Here is a 25,076-nt window from a genome sequence, read left to right as displayed (position 1 = left end):
AGTTAGGATTCGATCCTCCCTCAGACTGGGAGATTGAGGCCCTACCCTTCCTGATGATTACATTTCAAAGGAATGGCTTTCAGGTCCTTGAGAAAGAGACTCCTGAGCTGTAGGAGATACAAGTCGAGCGTCCCAAATCCGAAAATCCGAAATCCTCCAAAGTCTGACACTTTTTGAGTGCCCACATGATACTCAAAGGAAATGCTCATTGGAGCATTTTGGAGTTTGTATTTTTGGATTTGGGATACTCAGCTGGTTAAGTATAATGCAAATATTTCAAAATTCCCCCAAAAATGAAATCCAAAACACTTCTTGTCCCAAGCCTTTCAGATGAGGGATACTTGACCTGTGCATACACATCTCTCAAAGAAATGGCACAATTGAATAGCTCTGTAAACCTATAAACCCTTTTCAGTAAATATGCTATAAGAAAGGGAGGTCAGGGGCCTATGTCAGGTGTTGGCTGGAATAAAGGGTACGTTCTTTTGATAGTCCTGAGCTTTACCAGGCAGGAACTCAGTAGAGGACTGTGTTGTCCCCAGGGACGTGGCCTCAGGCTGCCAGAAGCCATATTAAAGTTGGTCAAGTCTCTTTTGAAGGGAATGTTCTTGTTGAGAGTTCTTGCGTTTCTCAGGACATGTGACATTTTGTTTATTCATTCATGAGTTACTGGACATTGGGGTTGGTTCTCCTTTTTGCTGTTATGAATCATATTGCTGTAAACATTTGTGTACAGGGTTTTGGGTGAACATGTTTTCAGTTGTCTCAAATAGATATCTTGGAGTAGAATTGCCGAATGATGGGTTAACTCTGTTTACTTTTTGAGGAACTACCAAACTGTTTTCCAAAGAGGCTGCACTATTTGACGATTTCACCAGCAATGTATGAGCGTTTTGTTTCTCCATATCCTCATCAACGTTTATTATTGATTATGGGGCTGGGCTCGGTGGCTCACGCCTGTAATCCCAGCACTTTGGGAGGCCAAGGCAGGCGGATCACTTGAGGTCAGGAGTTCGTGACCAGCCTAAAATACAAAATTAGCTAGATATGGTGGTGTGTGCCTGTCCTCCCAGCTCCTTTGTGGGGAGGCTGAGGCAGGAGAATCACTTGAACCCAGGAGGCAGAGGTTGCAGTGAGCCAAGATCATACCACTGCACTCCAGCCTGGGCAACAAAGCGAGACTCCATCTCAAAAAAAAAAGCCTGCAGAAATGGTGAAATAACATTTTCTCTAACACCATTCAGGACATAAAGAAAAAAAGTAACAACAACAAAAAAAACACACCAAAAATCAAACATTTATTATTGATTGTGCACTAGTGGGTGTGAAATGATGGTCTTGCTGTGGTTTTGATTTGCATTTTCTTAATGGCTGAGGATACTGAATATTTTTCCATATATTTACTGGCCACTTGTCTGTCTATTTTTTTGGAGAAATGTCTATTTGAATCCTTTGCCACAATTTATTTATTTATTTGTTTTTGAGATGGAGTCTTTCTCTGTTACCCAGGCTGGAGTGCGGTGGTGTGATCTCGGCTCACTGCAACCTCTGCCTCCTGGGTTCAAGTGATTCTCCTGCCTCAGCCTCCTGAGTAGCTGGGATTACAGGCCTGTGCTATCATGCCTGGCTAATTTTTTTTTTTTTTTTTTTTTTGAGACAGTCTTGCTCTGTTGCCTACGCTGGAGTGCAGTGGCGCGATCCCCGCTCACTGCAAACTTCGCCTCCCGGGTTCACGCCATTCTCCTGCCTCAGCCTCCCGAGTAGCTGGGACTACAGATGCCTGCCACCACGCCCAGCTATTTTTTTTGTGTTTTCAGTAGAGACGGAGTTTCACCATGTTGGCCAGTCTGGTCTTGAACTCCTGACCTCAGGTGATCCACCTTCCTCGGCGTCCCGAAGTGCTGGGATTACAGGAGTGACCCACTGTGCCCAGCCATCCTTTGCCTATTTTACAAATCAGTTTATGTTTTTATTGTTGAGTTATAAGAGCTCTCTGTATATTCTGAATACCAGATTCTTATCAGATTTGCAAATACTTTCTCCCATTCTGTGGATTGTCTTTTTACTTTCTGTTATTGTTATTATTAAGACATAATCTCACTCTGTTGCCTGGGCTGGAGTGCAGTGGTGCCATCCTACCTTACTGCAGCCTCCATCTCCTGGGCTCAAACAATCCTCCTGCCTCAGCCTCCTGAGTAGCTGAAACTCCAGACTCGTGCCATCATACCTGGCTATTTAAAAAAAATTTTAGTAGAAGTGAGGTCTTGCTATGTTGCCTAGGCTGGTCTCTCTAACTCTTGGGTTCAGGTAATATTCCTGCCTCAGCTTCCCAAAGTGCTGGGATTATAGGCATGCACCACTGTGCTCAGCCTGTTGTTATTTTTTAATTCACTGAAGCAGAGTGCCTTTTCTGTAGCCTATTTACAGGGAGGGGCTAAGGGAAATAAATACATACATATGTACATACATGCAAAGTTTATGTGCTGTGCTGGTTTCCTTGGTCCAGATGTGGGGACATAGAGGCAAGATAAAGATATCAGCAGAGCAGGAGGAACAATTGTCTGTATACAATGGCTTTACTTTCTTTAATTGCTTTTTTAAAGATGTCTTCTGAAATGATTTAATGGAAGTATTGGAGCTCTTTTGGTAAAAAATCACGAGAGTTATTATAACATAATATAACATATTATAACATAACATAACAAGAGAGTTATTGTAACACTCTTAGGAACTTACAGGATACTGGATATGTGTGTGATGTGTTTGTATAAAGTACCTGCTGTGGTTTCCTTTAGTGGCTCAAGGACTCAAGGGCAGTTTGACCCCTAACTATAGTATTTCACCCACAGCAGTTATTTAAATGCTTTTTCTTTCTTCTTTTCTTTGGAACACTATTCTGCAGGTGCATCAGCTGGTTTTTCTTTTTTCTCTTTGCAGTTAAAAATTCAAGATGTCCATTTACGCTTTGAAGATGGTGTCACCAATCCCTCCCATCCTTTTGCGTTTGGCATCTGCATTAAGAATGTGTCCATGCAAAATGCTGTGAATGAGCCTGTGAGTATGAAATGTGATGACAAAGCAGGAAGAAAGCCATGCTCTAGGAATTTGGGGCTCTGCCTTTTGCCATTTTGTGTTATGTAAATGAATCACATTCTTTTCCATTGCCTTCTGTGATAGGCATGGGTGTCTCTTGTGTGTTTGCAGCAAATCAAATTTGCTGAAATAGGGAAACAGGGAATTTTCTCTGACCTTTGGTTATATCACTTTCATTTTATGCACAAAGAAACTAAGAGGCAGAAAGGATTTTGTGTTTGATTTTCTTCTCGTGTTACGTACACTCCCTGGGTAAACTCACTCTGTTTCATAGTCGTAGCTACCACCAGGGAATATTTGCTGATGGCTTCCACATTTTGAACTCCATTCTCCACCCTTTGACCTTCATATTCGTGGTTTTCTTAAAACTACCGCTTGTCTCAAAACACACTCTGTTTCTTCACATGCTACACAAAAAACAACATTTTTGACAGGAGGTGTGTGAGGGTTTTCCCCCACACACCAAGCAATTCTCCATCACATACTAAGTTGGTATCCTGTAGTTTAACTCAATTCTGACACTAATGGGTTACTGCAGACCCCGCCGGGTAAGGGCTCAGTCCCATAGGACCACCCTCCACTTCAGATGCGAGTCACAAGGCCCAGGTTGTGACCTGTGCTTCTGACTAGAAGTTGAAGTTCCCACAATTCCCCTCCTCAGGTTTGGTAATTTGCTAGGATGGCTCACAGAACTCAGGGTAACACTTTACTTACGTTTGCTGGTTTATAACAAAGGATGCTATGAGGATACAGGTGAATATCTAGATAAAGAGGGCCACGCCCTGCTCCAGTGTTCAGCAACTTGGAAGCTTAGCAGATCTCATGGTTCAAAGTTTTTATGCAGCTTAATCTCCAGCGCCACCAACCAGAGGTCAGTGAGTGGCACTGAAAGGCCCAACCCTCTAATTACTTGATCTTTTCGTGATGAGCCCCATCTTGAGGCTGTCTAGGGACCCCATCAAAAGTCACTTAATTAGCATATACTGAGGTGTGATCATGAGGGTTTTATGAACAGCAATGACACTCCTGTCAGGAACTTCCAAGGGTTTTAGGAACTCTGTGCCAGGAACCTGGGACAAAGATCAAATACATTTCATGTTATACCACAGCTTGTCATAACTACCAGAATGATCCTGTGTATTCCATCTGCCCATTTTGTCCCCCAAACGAAGTATTTTTCTTTATTCCCTAACATTTTACTGAATGTAAAAACCCATAATAACTAACAGTTTTGAGTACTTTTATATGGCAGGCACTGTTCTTAGCACTTTCCATGATTTAACTCATTCAATTCGCCTTGATTTTCACCACTGCTGTGATCCTAATAACCCTACTGAGGGCACTGCAGCATAAGAGGTGGAGTGAAAAGTGGAACCAGGCCTTGAACCCAGGTGGACCGACTCCTGTGGCCAAGTCTGGCTTCTCACCTGTTTTTGTAAATAAAGGTGTTTTAAGTCCCAGCCATGCTCATTAGTGTTGTCCACAGTGGAGTACTGTAGTTGCAGCAGAGGCTGCATGGCCTACAGAGCCGAAGCTGTTGACTCTCTGGCCCTTTATGGAAGACTGTGCCATCCCTGCTCCTCACCCTGTGCTCCTGCCTGCCACACTGATCTCTAGAAGCTGTGTGCTCCTCCTTTCACTTCTTACACTTCAATTTCCATATCTAGTTATTCACACGGTCCTGCTACTTTTTCCTACAAAGCATCTCAAACATAGCTCTTCCTGTCCATCCTCATATGACCGTCACCCTGCAGGATGCTGTCAGGTTTTACCTGGACTAATGAAATACGCTGTTCTGTGATCTCCAGGATCTTTCTATTTGTCCTGTACCAATGCTTTCCAGTGTTTTCCATGTCAGAACCCACATAGTAAAAAGATAGTATTTGTATAGTACACGGGGGCAAATGGTTGTGGCTGCTTGGGGCTGGAAGTGGCCAGCTCAGAGTAACCACATGTTTCTAAGATGTAACTTGATCCCATACACTGGCTCATACTTGAGGCACTCATAACTCATTTTTTTCTGGCACACTGAAGGGAAAGCCCTACTTTACACCGTCACCAGACTTCTTTTTCTGAAACACATACCTGATCGTGTTACCTGCCTGCATCAAAACGTTCAGCAGCTCCGCATCTCTTAAGGCCTGAAGTCCAAACACCTTAGCGTGGCATAAACTTCCTTTCCTAATGAATTTGATAACTAGGTCAGCCCTAACAGATTGCCACAAACCAGATGGCTTAAAGCAACGTAAATTTATTCTCTAGACGAGAGGTCTGAAGTCAAGGGGTTGTGGCCAGATCAGTCCCTTCTGGAGGCTGAGGGGAGAAACTGTCCCATGCATCTCTCCTTGGCTAGCTGCTGGTGGTCACTGAGGTTGCTCAGCTTGCAGGTGCTTCACGCAGCCTCTGCCTCCGTCTTCACGTGGCCTTCTCCCTGTGTCGTTTTTCTTCTTGTAAGGACAGTACCCATTAGATGAGGGCCTCCAATACCCATAAGATGAGGGCCTCCACTAAACCAGTATGACCTCTTAATTTGATTACATCTGCAAAGACATAATTTTCAAATAAGGTGACATACACGCTTCTGCGTGGTTATGACTTTTTTTTTTTTTTTTTGGGAAGGGAGGACACCATTCAACCCAGTGTACCTAGTAACATTTCAAGCTACTTTTCTCAACTCTTAGCTCACTCCTCATCCCAAATATGCATTCATCCACATGTACCAATACTGCCCCCACCCCATACATCCAGTGTTCCAGTTACACAGATAGACTCACTGTTCCCTGAAGATATCAGGCCTTTTGTACGGTCGCCCTTCTGTATCCTCAGGTTCCATATCCATGATTCTACCAACAGAGGATCAAAAATACTCCCCCTCTGGCTGGGTGCAGTGGCTCATGCCTGTAATCCCAGCACTTCAGGAGGCCGAGGTGGGCAGATCGCCTGAGCTCACAGATTCAAGACCAGTCTGGGAAACATGGTGAAACCCCATCTCTATTAAAAATAAAAAAATTAGCCGGGCGTGGTGGCGCATGCCTGTAATCCCAGCTACTCAGGAGGCCGAGGCAGGAGAATCACTTGAACCCGGGAGGTGGAGGTTGCAGTGAGCCAAGATCGTGCCGTTGTACTCCAACCTGGGCAATAAGAGTTTAACTCCATCTCAAAAAAAAAAAAAAGAAAATTCAGTATAACAATGATTTACATAGCATTTACATTGTATGAGGTATTGTAAGTAATCTAGAGATGATTTAAAGTGTACAGGGAGGATATATGGGTAGGTTATATGCAAATACTATGCCATTTTAAGAGACTTGAGCATTTGCAGATTTTTGTATCTTTGGGGTTCTTGGAACCAACTCCCTGCGGATACTGAGGGAGGACTGTATGGTTGACCCAGCCCTTTCCTCCTACCTGACCATTTGCCTGAAACTTTTACATCTTTCGACAATCGTCTGCACAGTGACATTTTCTTGTTTGCTCATAGCATCGTATAGATTTTTCTTCTGCTTCCCTCTGTGTCATTAAAATTATGTATTTGCATGTTTGTATCCCCAGTTAGCTAGATTTTGAACTCTGTAAGAGCAGAAGCATGTTTGAGTTATATATCCACAGCACCACGTAAAGTACCTGACACATGATTTTTTACAAATGATTTGTTGAATGAATGACATTCACGAATAAAGACAGTCATCCTGTTTTCTTCTTTGTCTTTTTTACCTTAGGTACAGAAACTAATGCGGAAAAAGCAATTAGACGTAGCAGAATTTAGCATCTATTGGGATGTCGATTGCACTTTACTGGGGGATTTGCCTCAGGTGGAGTTACAGGTATGATTTCGGCAGGGGGCTTTGTTGCAAGACAGCATGGAAGGGAAGTGGCGTAGGATCACTGCCATTGAGGCTTTTGTCTCCTGCATCTGATTCCCATTCCCACCCACTGTTCCTCTAAAGCCATTCACTCTCAAGTGTGTTTGCTTGAGGTACTTGATAAGTATGTGACTTTGAACAATTTATAGTGCTTTGTTTTATGTATGTTTTAAATTTATGCTAGACTGTAGGTTTCTTTGGTTTATTTTATTCAACTAAAGCTATATTTTTAAGATGTTGCTGTTTGTACTTCCAATTCATTGCTCTGACTACTGCATAGTATTCCACTGTTTGCATGTGCATGTAACATAGTCATGCATCTAGATTTTTTCCATCATTTATTTATTTATTTTTGTAGAGATGGGGTCTCACTCTGTTGTCCAGGCTGGTCTTAAACTCTTGTGCTCAAGCAATCCTCCTGCTTGGCCTCCCAAAGTGTTGGGATTACAGGTGTGAGCCACCACACCCAGCCAGTTTAATCCTTCTATAAATAATTTATAGGTGGTTTAAGTGAAATGGAGGAAAATAGCTCATTTTTTCCCCCACCCAGGGTTATCTTTTGCTTGGATACTGTTGTATGTGATGGTTTTTTTCTTCTTCTTTTTTGTTTTTTTGAGATGACATCTCGCTCTGTTGCCCGGGCTGGAGTGCAGTGGTGTGATCTTGGCTCACTGCAACCTCCATCTCCCGGGTTTAAGTGATTCTCCTGCCTCAGCGTCCTGAGTAGCTGGGATTACAGGCGCATGCCACCATGCCCGGCTAATTTTTGTATTTTTAGTAGAGATGGGGTTTCGCCATGTTGGCCAGGCTGGTCTCGAACTCCTGACCTCAGGTGATCCACCTGCCTTGGCCTCACAAAGTGCTGGGATTACAGGCATGAGTCACCATGCCTGGCCGGTTTTTGTTTTAATTCGATTACATAAACACTGTATCCATATAGTAAAACAATATGCAGCAATGAATAATAAAGGTAAAGATCTTTATGATGACTGTGTAATAGTCTCTAAGATATAGTATGAAGTTAAACTAAGGTAAAAACAGCATTTATAGCATTTGTTGAAGAAAACAGAAAATTACAGATGTCTCCGCATGTGTACAGAACGGCTTGGGTGGGAGACATGAGAAGCTGGTGTCATTGGTTGCCTCTGAGGAGGTAAAGTGGGTGGCTGGGGATGAGACCAGGAAAGAGATTTCACCTTTTTTTCCCTTTAAAATTTTAAACCATGTGAGTGTATTACCTATTAAGAAATAGAAAGGCTGGGCGCGGTGGCTCACACCTGTAATCCCAGCAGTTTGGGAGGCCAAGGTGGGTGGATCATGAGGTCAGGAGATGGAGACTATCCTGGCCAACATGGTGAAACCCTGTCTGTACTAAAAATATAAAATTTAGCTGGGCATGGTGGTGCATGCCTGTAATCCTAGCTACTTGAGAAGCGGAAGCAGGAAAATTGCTTGAACCAGGGAGTCGGAGGTTGCAGTGGGCCGAGATTGCGTCACTGCACTCCAGCCTAGCAACACAGCAAGACTCGTTTCAAAAAAAAAAAAAAAAAAAAAAAAGAGAGAGAAAAGAAATATAAATAAAAAATTTGAAATACTAGAGAGTTTTATAACCCAGTTTTATAGTGTTTTTGGATGTCGATACAAAACACTGTTGATTAGATAACATACCAACATGTTACTTGATCCTAAAAACATTTGCTGTTGGCCAGGCCCGGGGACTCATGCCTGTAATCCCAGCACTTTGGGAGGCGGGAGGATCACTTGAGCCTAGGGGTTCAAGACCAGACAGGACAATATAGTGAGATCCTGTCCTCATATAAAAAGAATAAAAATGAATAAAAACAAAACTGACAAAAACATTTGCTGCTGTGACACAGCCTGTGACTGTGCTCCACTGTTTGTCATAAAACCCCAACACTGTAAAAGAGTGACTCCCAGACGGAAAGCCATTCTGAGCAGAGCAGGTGTTCTTGTGACACACAGGAGGCCATGGCCAGGAGCATGGAGAGTCGCAGCCATCACTACGTCCTGGAGCCTGTGTTTGCATCTGCTCTTCTGAAGAGAAACTGCTCCAAGAAGCCCCTGCGGTCTCGGCACAGTCCCCGTGTTGATTGTGACATTCAGCTGGAGACCATTCCCTTGAAACTCTCTCAGGTATGCCCTTGCTTCTCAGTGGCATCTACTCACTGTCACACTGGTGACTGCCGTGAAAGTCTTGATATTAATGTATCCTCACCAGGAAAGACAGTTCACCTGAGACCATTTCCCTCCAGACCAAAACTATGTAACTGTTACATAGTTAAAGTGGGTTGATCTCAGGTTAGTTTTTTTTTCTTTTTAATTAGTTGGTGGTATGGGTTGGAAAGGAGGCTAGTTTTGTTTTGATATTTTTAAGAGCTGAACAAAAAATACAAGCGATACGGCAATGCATAGGCTTAACTGTCAGTGTCAGAGAAATATGCCACTCGATGCTGATATTTTGGTGTTTCAGTTTGCACCGGGTTTCAATTCAGTGTATCAACTAATGTGAATTGTTGTTGTTAGAAATAGGTCTTAATTGAGTAAAAGAAACAAACCAATTCTAACCTAGTATCTCTTAACCTCTAATAAAAAGCTGCAGTACCGGCAAATCATGGAATTCCTCAAGGAGCTGGAACGAAAGGAGAGGCAGGTGAAGTTCCGAAGGTGGAAACCCAAAGTGGCGATATCTAAGAAGTAAGGGCTTCTCAGTGTGGTCATGAAATACATTTGGGAGTCTGTTCTTATTATGTACATAGATCAGAAATATGCCTCACTGTCCTTTACCCTTGTTTGGAGATAAAAGTACAATTGATTTTTTCTGGTCCTTGGAATGCCATTCCCATTGTTTATCATTGTTGATATTCTTTCTATATATTTATTTGGTGTCATCAGCTTACTGTTAGACTGAGTGTAGTAAAATTCAGAGGATCCTCTCAGTCTCATTTAGCAAGTAGGCTGATGCTGCTCTGGTGGGATCTGGTGTGTATTAAAATACTTTAAATATTCTTTGAACCCACTTCCCTGTGTGTTTTCTCCCAGGTTGTTTGGTCAACATTTACATAGTACTCTTTGCAGCCTCCATAGCAAAACTGAATCCTATTTTCATGTTGCAGTGATAAACTTGACCAGTGTGATATAATAAAACTTTTTAAAGATCCTATGTAGTTCCATGTCTTTAGTTAGAAGTATTCAATTAAAAATCTTTAGTAGTCACATACTTGGTAATTATCTTAAGACGGTATTTACCTTACAGTCAGCCCTCAATATTCTGTCAGTGGAGGGGACGGGTATTAAAATTCAAACCAATCGAGAACTATGTTACTGATAAATACATTTGGGATCTATTATTTGATGTTCTTTGGCAGATTTGCCTTCTCCACCTAGTGGGTTTAATATTAAGATGAGCCTAATATATAAACTGGTGGCTGACAAGAGAAAAGGTGTCTCAGGAGAGGAGTGGGGTTATGTGGATTGTCCTAGATTGGTAGCCTTTTCGTTGCTTTTGTTGTAAGAAGTGATTCCATTGTCATGGACTATTTCAGCTGCCGAGAATGGTGGTATTTTGCTTTGAATGCTAACTTATATGAGATCAGAGAGCAGAGGAAACGCTGCACCTGGGACTTTATGTTGCACCGGGCTCGCGATGCTGCGTCTTACACTGACAAATATTTCAACAAGTTAAAAGGAGGCCTGCTGTCCACAGATGACAAGGTAAGTGGACTGTGGTCTTGTGTGTCTTGTCTTATTCACAAGGTAAGAATGTTCTCTCAATGGCTAAAGAAAATGGGATCTGTGAAGTAATAAAGTCCCTGCCAAAGTGGCTAAATTTTACGGGATAGAATTGGTCTTAGTAGGGTGAGAACAAAGCCAGGAGCATCTTCCATACTCCACTGCCCGAGGGGAGCCTGGCCACGGGATAGGAGGAAGAAAAGACACCATGGTCCTGCTCTGACTCTGTGCCCACACACCTGCCCCCCAGCTCGAGGGACTGTTTCATGCAGTCACTCGCCTCTCTTCAAAGCCTGATCCGAGTCCTAATTCTTTTACTTCAAAGTCTGTAATCTCTGTGAACTTTGGCCTCTGTTTTCTGTAATCCCAGTGGACTTGATTGACCTTGGATATTTAGGTGGTAGAGGCTAGGCAGAAAAGGTGAAGTACATGGTGAAGGCAAGCTCACGTTTTAGTTAATAGTAGGGTTAAAGGCCCTTAGAATGCCCCCTCCCGGAGCCCTGGCATGGGACCCCACCCCTTCTCTAGCTGTCTGCCTGCTCTCTTGGGGGAAGGTATTGGGGATTGCTTTGCTGCTTGTTTGGTTTCAGTTTTGTGAGCATCAATTTTTGCAGTAGCAGCTTAGACTGTTTCCAGGATTTTGGCTCAGGTACTGCCCCTTAACTAACCATTTGTTTAGTAGACTCTTCCAAGCACAAAGGAGTACTTTTCCCTTCAGCACCTGCTGTGTGGTCACTGAGGTCAATGCTGAATCCCTAGTGGTTAGCGCCTCTCCTGCCAGCACCCTGAGGCTGTGGCCCACTCCCTTTGCTAATGCTTTTATCCTAGTGTCAGACATGGTTACTGACGCAGGAACCTTATGAGAAGGATAAAATAAACCAGACATTGTGGATGATTTTCTTTTCTCTTTTCTTTCCTTTTTCTAAATTTTCTTTGAGACAAGGTCTGGCTCTATTGTCTAGGCTGGAATACAGTGATGTGGTCATGCTCACTGCAACCTCTGCCCCCTGGGCGCAAGCCATTCTCCCACCTCAGCCTCTCAAGTAGCTGGGACTATAGGCCTGCAGCACAACTGTCTAATTTTTTATTTTTTGTGGAGATGGGGTTTCACCCTTCTGCCCTGGCTGGTCTTGAACTCATGAGCTTAAGTGATCCGCCTGCCTCAGCCTCCACCGCCCCCAGCCTACCCTTTTTTTTTTCTGAGACTGGATCTCCTTCTGTCATCCATGCTGGAGTTCAGTGGTGCAATCTTGGCTCACTGCAACCTCAGCCTCCTTGGCTGAAGGGATCCTCCCACCTCAGCCTCCTGAGTAGTTGTGCGTCACCATACTCGGCTAAGTTTTGTATCTTTTATAGAGACAGGGTTTCACTATGTTGCCCAGGCTGATCTGGAACCCCTGGGCTCCAGGGGGTTTGCCCACTTTGACCTCCCAAAGTGCTGGGATTACAGACCTGAGCCACTGCGCCCAGCCCTTGGATGATTGTCTTAAAGACACAGGCAAAGACATAGAGGGAGAGAAAATCTCATTTACAACTGAGATGAGCAAGTAAACATAAACACGTAAAATCTCCTTTTTTCTTAATGTTACGGTATAAGAAGCAGTTCAGGACAGCTAATTCTGCTTTTAAAAAATGTAGCTGGGTATCATGGTTCTTTCCTAACTAGTGTGAAACAAGTGAAAATGACCACGTTCTTGCTGATTTCCTACATGAATGGTAAGAGAGCTGGAGCCTGTACACTTCCTGTGGAAACTTGGTCCTGAGTTTCAGGAAGAGCGATAACTAGACTGCTTACTGCTCATCTGAGCTAATACATGTGGAAGCCCTTTGTAAATGGGGTCAGTGCTGTTCAAAATGTGGGTGCTGCAACAGTCCATACGCTTTCATGACTCTTAAAACTGAGTACTGCTCTTCTTCCTTCCCTCTCCATTCACCATTCATCTCAGATATCATGAAACTTGTTAGTGATTTTTTTTCCCCCTTCTTTCATAGAGCTAAATTTCTGGAGAATTGTTAGTGATGTTTTTAAGACCAAATAACATCTACTGGATTATATGGAAAGCTGTTTAAGCCAGAAACAGCAATCATGGAACTATTTATCTTGTTTCTTGGCCTTCAGTGGAAATGCAGGGGACCAGAGAGTTTCCTGTGCTGTACTTTTAGTGGCTTGTGAGGGTGTCCAGTGTCTGTGGATGTACAACGTTTGTGTTTTTGTTTATTTGCTTTTGTTTTCACCCAAACAGGAGGAAATGTGTCGGATTGAAGAGGAACAGAGCTTTGAGGAATTGAAGATTTTGCGTGAACTGGTTCATGATCGATTTCACAAACAAGAAGAACTAGCAGAGGTAAGAAATCCTCTACAAGAGGATTTGTTCAGACCCAGCACACCCCGAGTGCTACAGTTTTGATGTGCTTATGCTCCTGTGGGGGGAACAGCAGCATAGCACAGCTTGCTTCTATCTTTGAGTACTCATCTTTGCTCCTTTGTGATTGACACAGAGTCTGCGGGAGCCTCAGTTTGATTCTCCAGGAGCCTCTTCGGGAGACCCAGAACCTGGTGGAGGCAGTGGGATGCTGCAGTATCTTCAGTCCTGGTTTCCTGGATGGGGTGGCTGGTACGGGCAGCAAACCCCAGAAGGGAATGTGGTTGAGGGACTGTCAGCAGAGCAGCAGGAGCAGTGGATTCCCGAAGAGATCCTGGGTACGGTGGGAGCTGGCCTTCACTCGATTCAAACAAATTGGTCTGTTATTTGTGCAACAGCTTGTGGTATTTTTCAAATTTAACAAAAGTAGATATTTGGAAAACAGTTTATGTTCATAGAGGCTAAGAGAAGAAATATTTTGGGAGATACTCCATTTGTAACTCCGTGACTAAATGTACATATTAATGCAGTTTCAGATAGAGCTGAGAGGCAGAGGTTGTAAAAGAGCTAAATTTGAACAAGTTGAACAATTTTAAACTCTGAAATTTGAATACCAGTCTAGAGCCTCTCTTAAACCTGCAGTGTCTGATATCTAGCCATAGGCACAAATGGCTACTAAAATTTAATACAAATTGAATACAAGTAAAAATTTAATTTCTTAATTGCACTAGCACATTAGCCACGTGTGCTCCCAGTGCTCGGTAGCCACATGTGGTTAGTGGCCACTGTACTGGACATCACAGATGTGGACCATTTCACCATACTGGGCAGCACTGCTTTGTACCATCCCTTATCATGAGTCTTATCCTTCCTGGTTTGATAATAAGTTGATATCCCTTAAAAAACAATTAGAGTTGTTTTACATTAGGAAATACTATAAAACAGTCACCCATGACTTTGGAGTTCTTCCTTAACACAGGGAAAAATAGTTAAATAAACATCATCATAACTGTGATCAATCTGCTTGCTGGTGCTTTTTTATTCTTCCATGTTTTTTCCTACAGTCTTTTCTCCCTTACCATTTAGGCACCGAGGAGTTTTTTGACCCCACTGCAGATGCCTCATGTATGAACACATATACAAAGCGAGATCATGTCTTTGCCAAACTGAATTTGCAGTTGCAGCGAGGTACAGTGACTCTGTTACACAAGGAGCAAGGAACTCCTCAAATGAATGAAAGTGCTTTCATGCAGCTCGAGTTTTCAGGTACACTGCCCCTAAGAAACTACCTGCCACTGTTGTCTCTCTGTGGGCCAATGTCCAGGCGATTCTCATTATTCGCTGTAGTGAATAGTGTAGTGAATAGTCTAGAAAGTCAGTGCGAAAACTGTATTACCCAATGTGGAACCATTGCTCTTAGGGGAACTACTGGGTTAGGTTCATGTGAATCTCTGGTCATAACATTCATCAACTGATCAGTACCTAACCTTATTTTTTAAAATGTGTGTCTGTATTTAAAGACATTTAATATGGATATACAGACAGTCCTTGACTTAGGATACTTTGACTTTGGATTTTTCGACTTTACAAGTAGCACAAAAGTGCTGCACATTCAGTAGAAGTCATACTTCGGATTTTGAATTTTGATCTTTTCCTGGGCTAGAGGTAGGTAGTATGATATTCTCTGAAGATGCTGGGCAGCAACAGTGAGCCACAGCTCCCAGTCAGCCATGCGATCCTGAGGTAAGCAGCTCATAGTCTACAGTGGACTGTGTTGCTAGATGATTTTTGCCTACCTGTAGGCTAATGTAAGTGTTCTGAGCACTTTTAAGGTGGGCTAGGCCAAGCTGTGATGTCCAGTAGGTTAGGTGTATGAAATGCATTTTTGACTTACGATAAGACAGGGTTTCGCCATGTTGGCCAGGCTGGTCTTGAACTCCTGACCTCAAGCAATCCGCCCTCCTCGGGTTCCCAAAGTGCTGGGATTACAGGCGTGAGCCATTGTGCTCAGCTGACTTATGATATTTTCAACTTATGGTGGGTTTATCATAACTCCATCCTAAGTCGAGGAGCATTGTGTTATTGATTTATTAACATTGAACTCATGGCCTATAGCACTATGACTCATGACTGAATGAAGTTTCTCTAATACTCATTTTTTTTTTTTTTTTTGAGACAGAATCTCGCTTTGTTGCCCAGGCTGGAGTGCTGTGGCACAATCTCACTCACTGCAAGCTCTGCCTCCTGGGTTCACGCTATTCTCCTGCCTCAACCTCCCAAGTAGCTGGGACTACAGGCGCCCACCACCACTCCTGGCTAATTATTTTTGTATTTTTAGTAGAGATGGGGTTTCACTGTGTTAGCCAGGATGGTCTTGATCTCCTGACCTTGTGATCTGCCCGCCTCAGCCTCCGAAAGTGTTGGGATTACAGGCGTGAGCCACCGCGCCTGGCCTCATATTATTTTTGTAACACACATCACAGTCTTCTTGCACTCAGGACCACTAGACAGCACTTTAGCACTAGGGGGTTGTTTTAAATAGTGAAACTGCAAGCAAAAAGCACAGAAGCATGAAAAACATGGCTCTAAACAGAAGACCACGGGAAGGATGTTTGTTCACAGTGTGAGAGCTGAAACGAGGAGGCAGAGTGTTGCCTTGTTTGAACTCAGGTGGGAATGTGCGTATCAGTCGGCTTGAATTTTTTTCTGCTCTGTGAGTGTCTGAATGACTGACAGAGTGCCATGAGGATTAATTTTGGGGTTACAAATTTTAGCAAGTAAGCAAATATGGAATCCGTGAATAATGAGGATGGACTGGACATTATTTGCCTTCTTTTTGTGACTTTGAATTAAAGATGTATAAATATGCAGATGTTGGTTTGGACATCTCACAAATATTTTTATTTCAGTCCATAAAGCAGTAACTTATTTGAGATTCCTCAGTAGTTGAAGAAGGACAAATGATTTGTTTTTTTAAAAGCCCGTTTGTTTGACTTCATACTGTAGAAAGTTGAGCTGTCATAAACTTAGTATTAACTAGCAGACTACTTGAACTGAATTGAAAAGGCGCTATTTAAAATTCATTCTGCTGGGAAACTTCTAACGGTCTTTGTATGTTTAGATAGCTGGATAGATACAGGCACACTTCATTTTATTGCACTTTGCCTGATTGCACTTTATAGACACTGCATTTTTTACAAATTGAAGATTTGAAAATGAGCAAGTCTACAGGTGCCATTTTTCCAACAGCATGTGCTCACTTTGTGTCTCTGTGTCACATTTTGGTAATTTGCCCAGTATTTCAAACTTTTCCATGATTATTCTGTTATGGTGATCTGATTTGTAATGTTATTTTATTTGTTTTGGAGTGCCATGAACCATGCCCATCGAAGATGGTAACTGTAAATACTGTGTATGTTCCAACTGCTTCACCGACTGGCCATTTCCTTGTCTCTTTTCCTCTCCTCGGGCCTCCCTATTACCTGAGGCACAATGTTGAAATTTGGTTAATTAATAAACCTACAATGGCTTCTAAATGTTCAGGTGAAAGGAAGAGTCACATGTCTCTCATTTTAAATCAGAAGCTAAATGTGCACATGTCTCACTTTAAATCAAAAGCTAAACGTGATTAAGCTTAGTGAGGAAGACATGTCGAAAGCTGAGATAGGCCAAAAGCTAGGCCACTTGTGCCAAACAGTTAGCCAAGTTGTGAATGCAAAGGAAAAGTTCTTGAAGGAAATTACTAATAAAAGTGTTACTTCAGCAAACACACGAATGATCAGAAAGCAAAACAGCCTTACTGCTGCAATGAAGAAAGTTTGAATGGTCTGGATAGAAGATCAAAGCAGCCACAGCCTTCCCTTAAGCCAAAGCCTAAAGCACAGCAAGGCCTTAACTCATTTCTGTTCTGGGAAGGCTGAGAGAGGAGAGGAAACTGCAGAAGAAGAGTTTGAAGCTCGCAGAGGTTGGTTCATGAATTTGAAGGAAAGAAGCCATCTCTGTAACATGAAAGTGCAAGGCGAAGCAGCCAGTGCTGATGGGGAAGCTGCAGCAAGTTATCCAGAAGATCCAGCTAAGATCCTTGCTATACTAAATGACAGATTTTCATTGTAGATGAAAAAGCCTGCTATTGGAAGAAGATGCCATCTAGGACTTTTCATAGCTAGAGAGGAGAAGTCAATGCCTGGCTTCAAAGCTTCAAGGGACAGGCTGACTCTCTTGTTAGGGGCCAGTGCAGCTGGTGACTTTAAGTTGCTGATTTACCTTTCTGAAAATCCCAGGGCCCTTAAGAATTATGCTCAATCTCCTCTGCTTGTGTTCTATCAGTGGAGCAACAAAGCTTGGATGATGACAGCACATCTGTTTACAGCATGGTTTACTGAAGATTTTAAGGCTGCTATTGAGACCTACTGCTCAGAAAAAAAGATTCCTTTCAAAATATTACTGCTCGTGGATAATGCATCCAGTCACCCAAGACCTCTGCTGGGAGAAGTATAAAGAAATTGGTGTTGTTTTCATGCCTGCTAACACAGCATCCATTCTGCAGCCCATGGATCCAGGAGTAATTTCAACTTTCAAGTTTGTTTGTTTCTTTAATTAATTACTTAATTTATTCAGAGATGAGCTCTCACTTTGTTGGCCAGGGTGGTCTCAAACTCCTGGCCTCAGATGATCCTCCTGCTTCAGCCCCCCAAAGTGCTGGGATTACAGGTGTGAGTCACCACTCCCAGCCTCAACTTTTATTATTTAAGGAATACATTTCATAGGCTATCGCTGCCATAAATAGTGATTCCTCTGATGGACCTGAGTAAAGTATATAGAGAAGCTTCGGGAAAGGATTCACCATTCTGGATGCCATGAAGAACATTTGTAATTCATGGAAGGAGGTCAAAATATCAACATTAACAGGAGTTTGGAAGAAATCAACCCTCTTGGATAACTTTGAGGGGTTCAAGACTTAAGTGGAGGAAGTAACTGCAAATGTGGGGTAAATAGCAAGAGAACTAGAATTAGAAGTGGAACCTGAAAATGTGACTGAATTGCTGTAATCTCATTATCAAACTTGAATGGATGAAGAGTTATTTCTTACAGATGAGGAAAGAAGGTGGTTTCTTGAGATGGAATCTACTCCTGGTGAAGATATAGTGAACACTGTTGAAATGACAACCAAAGGCTGGGTGTGGTGGCTCACGCCTGTAATCCCAGCACTTTGGGAGGCCAAGGCAGGAGGATCATTTCAGGCCAGGAGTTCACGACCAGCCTGGGCAATACAGCAAGACCCTATGTCTACTAAAAAAAAAAAAAAAAAAATTAGTTGGTCGTGGTGGCTTACACCTCTAGTCCTAGCCACTTGGGAGGTAGGAGGATCCCTTGAGCTCAGGACTCTGAAGTTACAGTGAGCTATGATTGCACCACTGCACTCCAGCCTGGGTGACAAAGCGAGACCCTGTTTCAAAAAAGAAAACACAGTAAAAAAAGGAAACGACAACAAAGTTTTTAGGATGCTAAATAAACTTAGTTGCTAATGACAGGGTTTGAGAGGATTGACTGTGTTTTTGAAAGAAGTTCTATTGCGGTTAAACACCTGCTTTATCAAACAGCATCACCTGCTACAGAGAAATCTTCTGTGAAAGGAAGAGTCAGTTGATGCAGCAAACTTCATTGTCTTATTTTAAGAAGTCACCACAGTAACCCCAACACTTCAGCAACCACACCCTGATCAGTCAGCAGGCATCGACATGTAGGCAAGACCTTCCACCAGCAAAAAGATTACAACTCGCTGAAGACTCACAGGATTGTCAGTACTTTCTAGCAAGAAAATATTTTAAAATTTTAAAGTATCTGTATTGTAGTTTCAGGCATAATGCTATTGCACACTCAGTAGACTACTGTATAGTGTCAACATCACTTTTCTATGTACTGGGAAACCAAAAAATTTGTGTAACTCGCTTTATTGTGATCCTTACTTTATTGCAGTGGTCTGGAACCAAACCCGTAATATCTCCAATATGTGCCTATAGATAGATAGGGTTTTTTTGTTTGTTTGTTTAATTTCAAGGAAAAGTAGTTCATCATATCTAATAATACTCTGTAAAGTAGAATATCTAATATTTTTAAAAACACTTTAGGCTCTCATAAGCATTGTATCAACTATTTTGCTTATGTTTTATAGATGTAAAACTTCTAGCAGAGTCTCTTCCTCGAAGAAATTCCTCCTTGCTTTCAGTCCGGTTGGGTGGACTGTTTCTTCGAGACCTGGCTACAGAAGGAACTATGTTTCCTCTTCTAGTCTTCCCTAATCCAGTATGTACAACAGTGGGATAATGAATGTATCTAAGGTGTTGGTAAATTGTAGTCTGTTTTAGGCGAATGATACCTGATTCATTCTGACAAATTTGATGATCTTGAGACTGATGTGCTGGGATTAGAGAAGTTTCTTGAATTTGTTAAAGAGAAAATGTTGGTGAGATTTATGGCTATGCCTTCTTGCACTCCTGTGTTGTAGCCACCATGGTCTATTTTGCTCTGATTTGGAAGAAAATGCTATAAGACCACTATTTTCTGCATTTCAATGTTTGGGTTTCCTCTGTATCTAACAGTCATTTTCATGCCTTCTGACCCTTAGTCACTGACATGAAATCTCATCTTGCCAGGGTCCCAAAACGGAAATATCTCAAGTTTTCTATATTTGTATAATTTTCAAAATATACATTATTAATGATAAGATCTTTGATCTTAGGTTAGCAACAAACTGTCCACGTGGTTGAATAGTTAACCCCTTATTCTGTCCATAGTTTTATTGTGGTTGGGGGAAGGTTGTGGAGAGGGTGGGAAGGCAGACTGAAAATTTGAAAAGTTAGATATGTTTAATTTTCATTTAGCAACTGTTCATTAAATGTGCTGAGTGCCAAGTAGCATATTGTCAGTACAAGGGAAGAGATGCGGTCTCACTAGATTGGGAAAAGGGCAGAAAACGAAACAATTCTGCAAGTACTCAATCTGAGGTAAAGTGGGTTTTGATCTGATTGTGCTAAGGGAGTGTGTTGCTAAAGGGTAAGATGGTTTGTTTAGTGAATTTACTCTCCTCTCACCCTGACGTCTATGCATTTTTGTGTGTTTGTTTAATAGCAAAAAGAAGTTGGCAGAGTCTCACAGTCTTTTGGTGTACAAACTACATCTGCAGACAGAAGTGATCATTACCCAGGTACTTTGTCCTACTTTTTAAAAAAAATTTTTTAATTTTTTAAATTAATTTTTCTTTGAGACAGGGCCTCGCTCTGTCGCCCAGGCTGGAGTGCAGTAGCGTGATCTTGGCTCACTGCAACCTCTGCCTCCCAGGTTCCAGTAATTCTCATGCCGTAGTCAGGATTACAGGCGTGTGGTTCCATGTCCGGATAATTTTAGTATATTTAGTAGAGATGGGGATTTGCCATGTTGTCCAGGCTGGTCTTGAACTCCTTGGCCTCTCAAAGTGCTGGGATTACGAGCATGAGCCACCATGCCTGACCTTTTTTTTTTTTTTTTTTTTTTTTAATAATGTAAAAATTCTTTTTGGGGGGCTTTCCAGCAAAAACCAGATCAGTAGTCTTTGATCAGTAGTAAAAGAGGGAATGTTTTCTGTTTTGTGCACAGTGATTTGCTGTGTGCACCCGGGTTTGACTTGGAGACAGCCTGGTCCTCTCTCAGTGGAGATGCGAACCTGAGGCTAACTGGGCAACCTTGCAGGACCTTCAGGTCCTTGGTTTCCATGATATATGGGAGCTAGTACAACAGGCCAGTCTATGTAATTCCTGTGGAAAATTAAACAGTCAATCCTGATTAGGCTTTCTGTTTTAAAGATAGGCATCAATGTGAACTAATTGGAAAATAATTTAGAAAATGTCTGTTTTTCCAGAATTTCTCACAGGTCTATTAAGAATAAAGTTATCGTTTTTGCTTTGTTCCATGTTCTTATTCCTATTCTTTCCTTTAGCTGCAGACCCAGATGACCCAGTTTTTGAGATGCTGTATGAGAGAAATCCGGCACACAGCCACTTTGAGAGGCGACTCAATGTCAGCACAAGGCCCTTGAACATCATATACAATCCGCAGGCCATTAAAAAAGTAGCAGACTTTTTCTACAAGGGAAAGGTTCATACCTCAGGTTAACTTTTTTGTTTGATCTTCCTTTTTAAAAACATCTTTATTGTTATTTCTGGTGTTCTGGACAAGGGTTATTCAGATGCTCTGATAGCAACAAAAAAGGTCTGTAGAGTAAGTCAGTCGGGTTGCCCTGTCCTGTTACAAAATCAGGGTAGAAGTTTGTGGACAGTCTTTTCCAAGATAAATCTATATCCTTAAATATTTTCTCTTTGTTTGCCTCCACTTAGCATGCGTTTAGTCATACTTTGCATTTCTCTCTTTTTTTCCCATTTTTATGTCATACTGTCATTCTGAATAATGGCACCAAAGAATAGCAGCTGTACTTTTTGAAAGCCACTACCTTTGAATCAGTACCTATCTTAAAATATTAGAGTGATTGAAGGCAATAAAATAGTATGGGGTGAGGGAGTTCATCATCTCTTTTAGGTTTCTCAATTACAAAACATTCTTACAAAAATAGATGAAAGTACTACAGGCATAAAATAGTTTCATGATATTGATTTCACACGGCTGTATTTTCAGCCAGCATTGTAACTGGAAATCTGCATCTTGGAACTGAAAAGCAACGATATCCATACTTTTCATTTCACTAGGACAGTGGTTTCCTTGGCTACCCGGGATATTTTAGACCAGTGAACTGAGCAGGAGTGTTCAAGAATTTCCTTCTAGATGACAGGATCAGTGGTCTCTTTGACCTCCTTTGTGCAGCATTAAATACTGCAAAGTTCTAAATGTCATCATTGATTTATTTATGCCTCCCTTTGTTCCCCAAAAAGATTTGAAACAGTAGGTGCAGAAAAAGTACTTTTATGGACAGGGAGATTTATAAAACAATAGTATTTTCTTAAATGTCCCTTCCCTCTTTATTACAATGAAGCTGTTTTAGTTTTTGGACTAGTTTTTTAGTCTTTTCATATAAACAGTAGCCATAAATGCTGTGACATCATTGCTCTGTCACTGATAGAATATAGAAGGTGGCCAGGCACAATGACTCATACCTATAATCCTAGAACTTTGAGAGGTCGAGGCTGGGGGATTGCTTGAGCCCAGGAGTTTGAGACTAGCCTGGGCAACATAGGGAGACCTCATCTCTACTAAAAATAATTAAAAAAAATTAATCAGGCATGGTGGTGTGTGCCTGTAGCCCCAGCTACTCGGGAGGCTGAGGCAGAAGGATTGCTTGAGACTGGGAGTTCAAGGCTACAGTGAGCTATGATTACACCACTGCACTCCAGCCTGGGCAACACAGCAAGACCCTGTCTTAAAAAAAAAGAATATAGAGAGGCTGGGTGTGGTGATTCACGCCTGTAATCTCAGCACTTTGGGAGGCTGAGGCAGGCGGATCACTAGAGGTCAGGAGTTCAAGACCAGCCTGGCCAACATGGTGAAACCCTGTCTCTACTAAAAATACAAAAATTAGTTGGGTGTGGTGGCATGCGCCTGTAATCCCAGCTACTTGGGAGTCTGAGGCAGGAGAATCGCTTGAACCTGGGAGGCGGAGGTTGCAGTGAAGCAAGATCATGCCACTGCACTCCAGCCTAGGAGACAGAGCGGGACTTTATCTTAGAGGAAGAAGAAGAAAAAACAAAGAACATAGAAGGCACTTCCTTTGAAATTCCATTTTCTCTTTCAGTGCTTTTTAACAATTTGGAAATATAGTAGTTTGGAATATTTCAGAAAATGGCTTAAGAAATTCTAGTAGTTTAGGTATACTTCTCTCACTTGCCTCCTCTCCCCCATGGCTGTCTACTACCTATTTTTGTCTCATTCCTGTTACCCTGTATTATGCCAGGTCATACTGGAGCAGGAAACTGTTGTTACTGATTTTTTTTTTTTTTCTTGAGACAGGGTCTTGCTCTGTCACGCCAGGCTGGATTGCAATGGTGTGATCATGGCTCACTGCAGCCTCAGTCTCCTGGGCTCAGGTGATTCTCCCGCCTTGGCCTCCCACAGTGCTGGGATTACGAGTGTGAGCCACCATGCCCAGCCTGATTTTTTTTTTTTAAGCTTTAATGGAAATTCTTGGTGAGAATTGATGTAGGACTTTTGTTCACCCAGCCGTGTGAAAATTCTGACTCTCCTGTGTATTTCCAATCTTGCAGGTTTTGGTTATCAGTCTGAACTTGAGCTGAGAGTGGCCGAAGCTGCCCGAAGACAATATAACAAGCTGAAGATGCAGACCAAGGCAGAAATCCGGCAAACTCTTGATCGTTTGCTAGTGGGTGATTTCATTGTAAGTGAGCATCCATAAACACTCTTTGGGGATTGTGGAAGGGGCAGGAATTCTTTCCATCAAGTCACTACCTACTGTAGATAGGCTTACTTATATCAGTTATGCTAACTGAATAAACAGAATATTAAATCCTTATCAGCTAGCATAGAATAAAATCTTGTGTATTTTATAGTCAGGGTGTAGCTAATACAATGAGTGACTGTGACTAGATTCTGTGTCTCCTTAGACCAGGATGAGGTTACTTTCAAGACTCATCTTTGGGCCGGGCGCGGTGGCTCACACCTGTAATCCCAGCACTTTGGGAGGCCGAGGTGGGCAGATCACTTGAGGTCAGGAGTTCGAGACCAGCCTGGCCAACATGGTGAAACCCTGTCTCTGCTAAAAGTACAAGAATTAGCTGGGCATGGTGGTGGGTCCCTGTAATCCCAGCTACTCGGGAGGCGGAGGCAGGAGAATCACTTGAACCTGGGAGGCGGAGGTTGCAGTGAATCGAGATTGCACCACTGCACTCCAGCCCAGGCAACAGAGTGAGACACCATCTCAAAAAGAAAAAAAAAAAAGACTTGTGTTTGTTCCATTTTCCAGACCTGATACTTTGTGCATGTTTCACATGAGAGTTTCTCTTTTTTACTTACTGTTACCAGAAGAGACAACTGGAATGATGCCGCAGCTTCTATTCTAGGGTGTGATGATGGGCACTTTGTGATGCCACATGACCAGCTGTCATGAGGATGCCATAGACAGGGAGGGCCAAGAGACATCTTCACAGTCCAGTAGGAAGGCTGGGCAAGGTGGCCCATGCCTGTAATCCCGGCAGTTTGGGAGGCTGAGGTGGGAGGATCATTTGAGCTCAGGAGTTTGAGACCAGCGTGGGCAACATAGTGAGACCTTGTCTCTACAAAAAATAAAAAAAAATTAGCTGGGTCTGGTAGCACATACCTATAGTTCCAGCTGTTCAGGAAGCTGAGGCGGGAGGATTGCTTGAACCCAGGAACTGGAGGGTGCAGTGAGCTATGATGTGCATTCTAGCCTGAGCGACAGAGTGAGACCTTGTCTCAAGAAATCAAAATAGTCCAGTAAAACACAGTTTCTAAGGTGACATGGAGGTGCACTGCTACAATACAGCAGCAGGTGGCACATTGAGAAAAAGTGTGGCATCTTTTGGACAGTGCAGAGTAAGTTATAGGTGTCAGAGAGGCAGAAATGATCCAAGTAAAATGGGGTGTGTAGTATGGGATGGAGAATTAGCCCTGTTCTTTGTTTTTGGGGGTGTGTATGTATATGCGTGTGTATGTATGTTTCTACATAAAGTATGACAATTAGTATTCTCGTAAACAAAAGAGGTTTCTTTTTGGTAACGTAAATTAGCTTTTGCCACATACATACAGTTGAGGCTGATTTTGGTTGAAGGGAAGAACAATGAATAAATCATGAATTGGTGTGTTATTTATATTTCAAATGTGAAAGCTTGTTTCTCGCTAAGATGTTTTGGCATGGAAGTTCGTGGTTACCAATGCCCCTGAATAAGTAAAAATGTTTAGAGTTCTGTGTTTATTTGAATTCTATAATTTCTGTAATCCTTTAAAGTATTAAACTCTTAAATTAGAAACAAAATCTTTCTTAAGACTATCT

The 25,076-nt window shown here is 42.3% G+C and overlaps 1 protein-coding gene across 5 annotated transcripts in view; it reads left to right on the top strand.

The window, feature by feature from the left end:
- LOC105473242 (vacuolar protein sorting 13 homolog D) overlaps window positions 1-25,076 on the top strand; it is a 284,106-nt gene that overhangs the window by 18,228 nt on the left and 240,802 nt on the right. For 4 of the 5 annotated variants that reach the window (XM_071100479.1, XM_071100476.1, XM_071100469.1 and 1 more), the window contains exons 6-17: window positions 2,938-3,054; window positions 6,813-6,917; window positions 8,940-9,110; window positions 9,571-9,671; window positions 10,520-10,688; window positions 12,950-13,051; window positions 13,206-13,407; window positions 14,156-14,335; window positions 19,242-19,372; window positions 20,198-20,273; window positions 21,042-21,212; window positions 23,314-23,444. In XM_071100479.1, the coding sequence (XP_070956580.1) occupies window positions 2,938-3,054; window positions 6,813-6,917; window positions 8,940-9,110; window positions 9,571-9,671; window positions 10,520-10,688; window positions 12,950-13,051; window positions 13,206-13,407; window positions 14,156-14,335; window positions 19,242-19,372; window positions 20,198-20,273; window positions 21,042-21,212; window positions 23,314-23,444 (1,656 nt within the window). Of the gene's footprint in view, window positions 1-2,937; window positions 3,055-6,812; window positions 6,918-8,939; window positions 9,111-9,570; window positions 9,672-10,519; window positions 10,689-12,949; window positions 13,052-13,205; window positions 13,408-14,155; window positions 14,336-19,241; window positions 19,373-20,197; window positions 20,274-21,041; window positions 21,213-23,313; window positions 23,445-25,076 lie in introns of those variants that run through there. The other variant, XM_071100484.1, reaches the window with a different exon arrangement.

This window comes from Macaca nemestrina, chromosome 1, assembly GCF_043159975.1.
Source record: "Macaca nemestrina isolate mMacNem1 chromosome 1, mMacNem.hap1, whole genome shotgun sequence".
In the NCBI taxonomy this organism is placed as follows: Eukaryota; Metazoa; Chordata; class Mammalia; order Primates; family Cercopithecidae; genus Macaca; species Macaca nemestrina.
The sequence above is the reverse complement of the archived record's forward strand: the minus strand, read 5'-3'. Positions and strand labels throughout refer to the sequence as shown.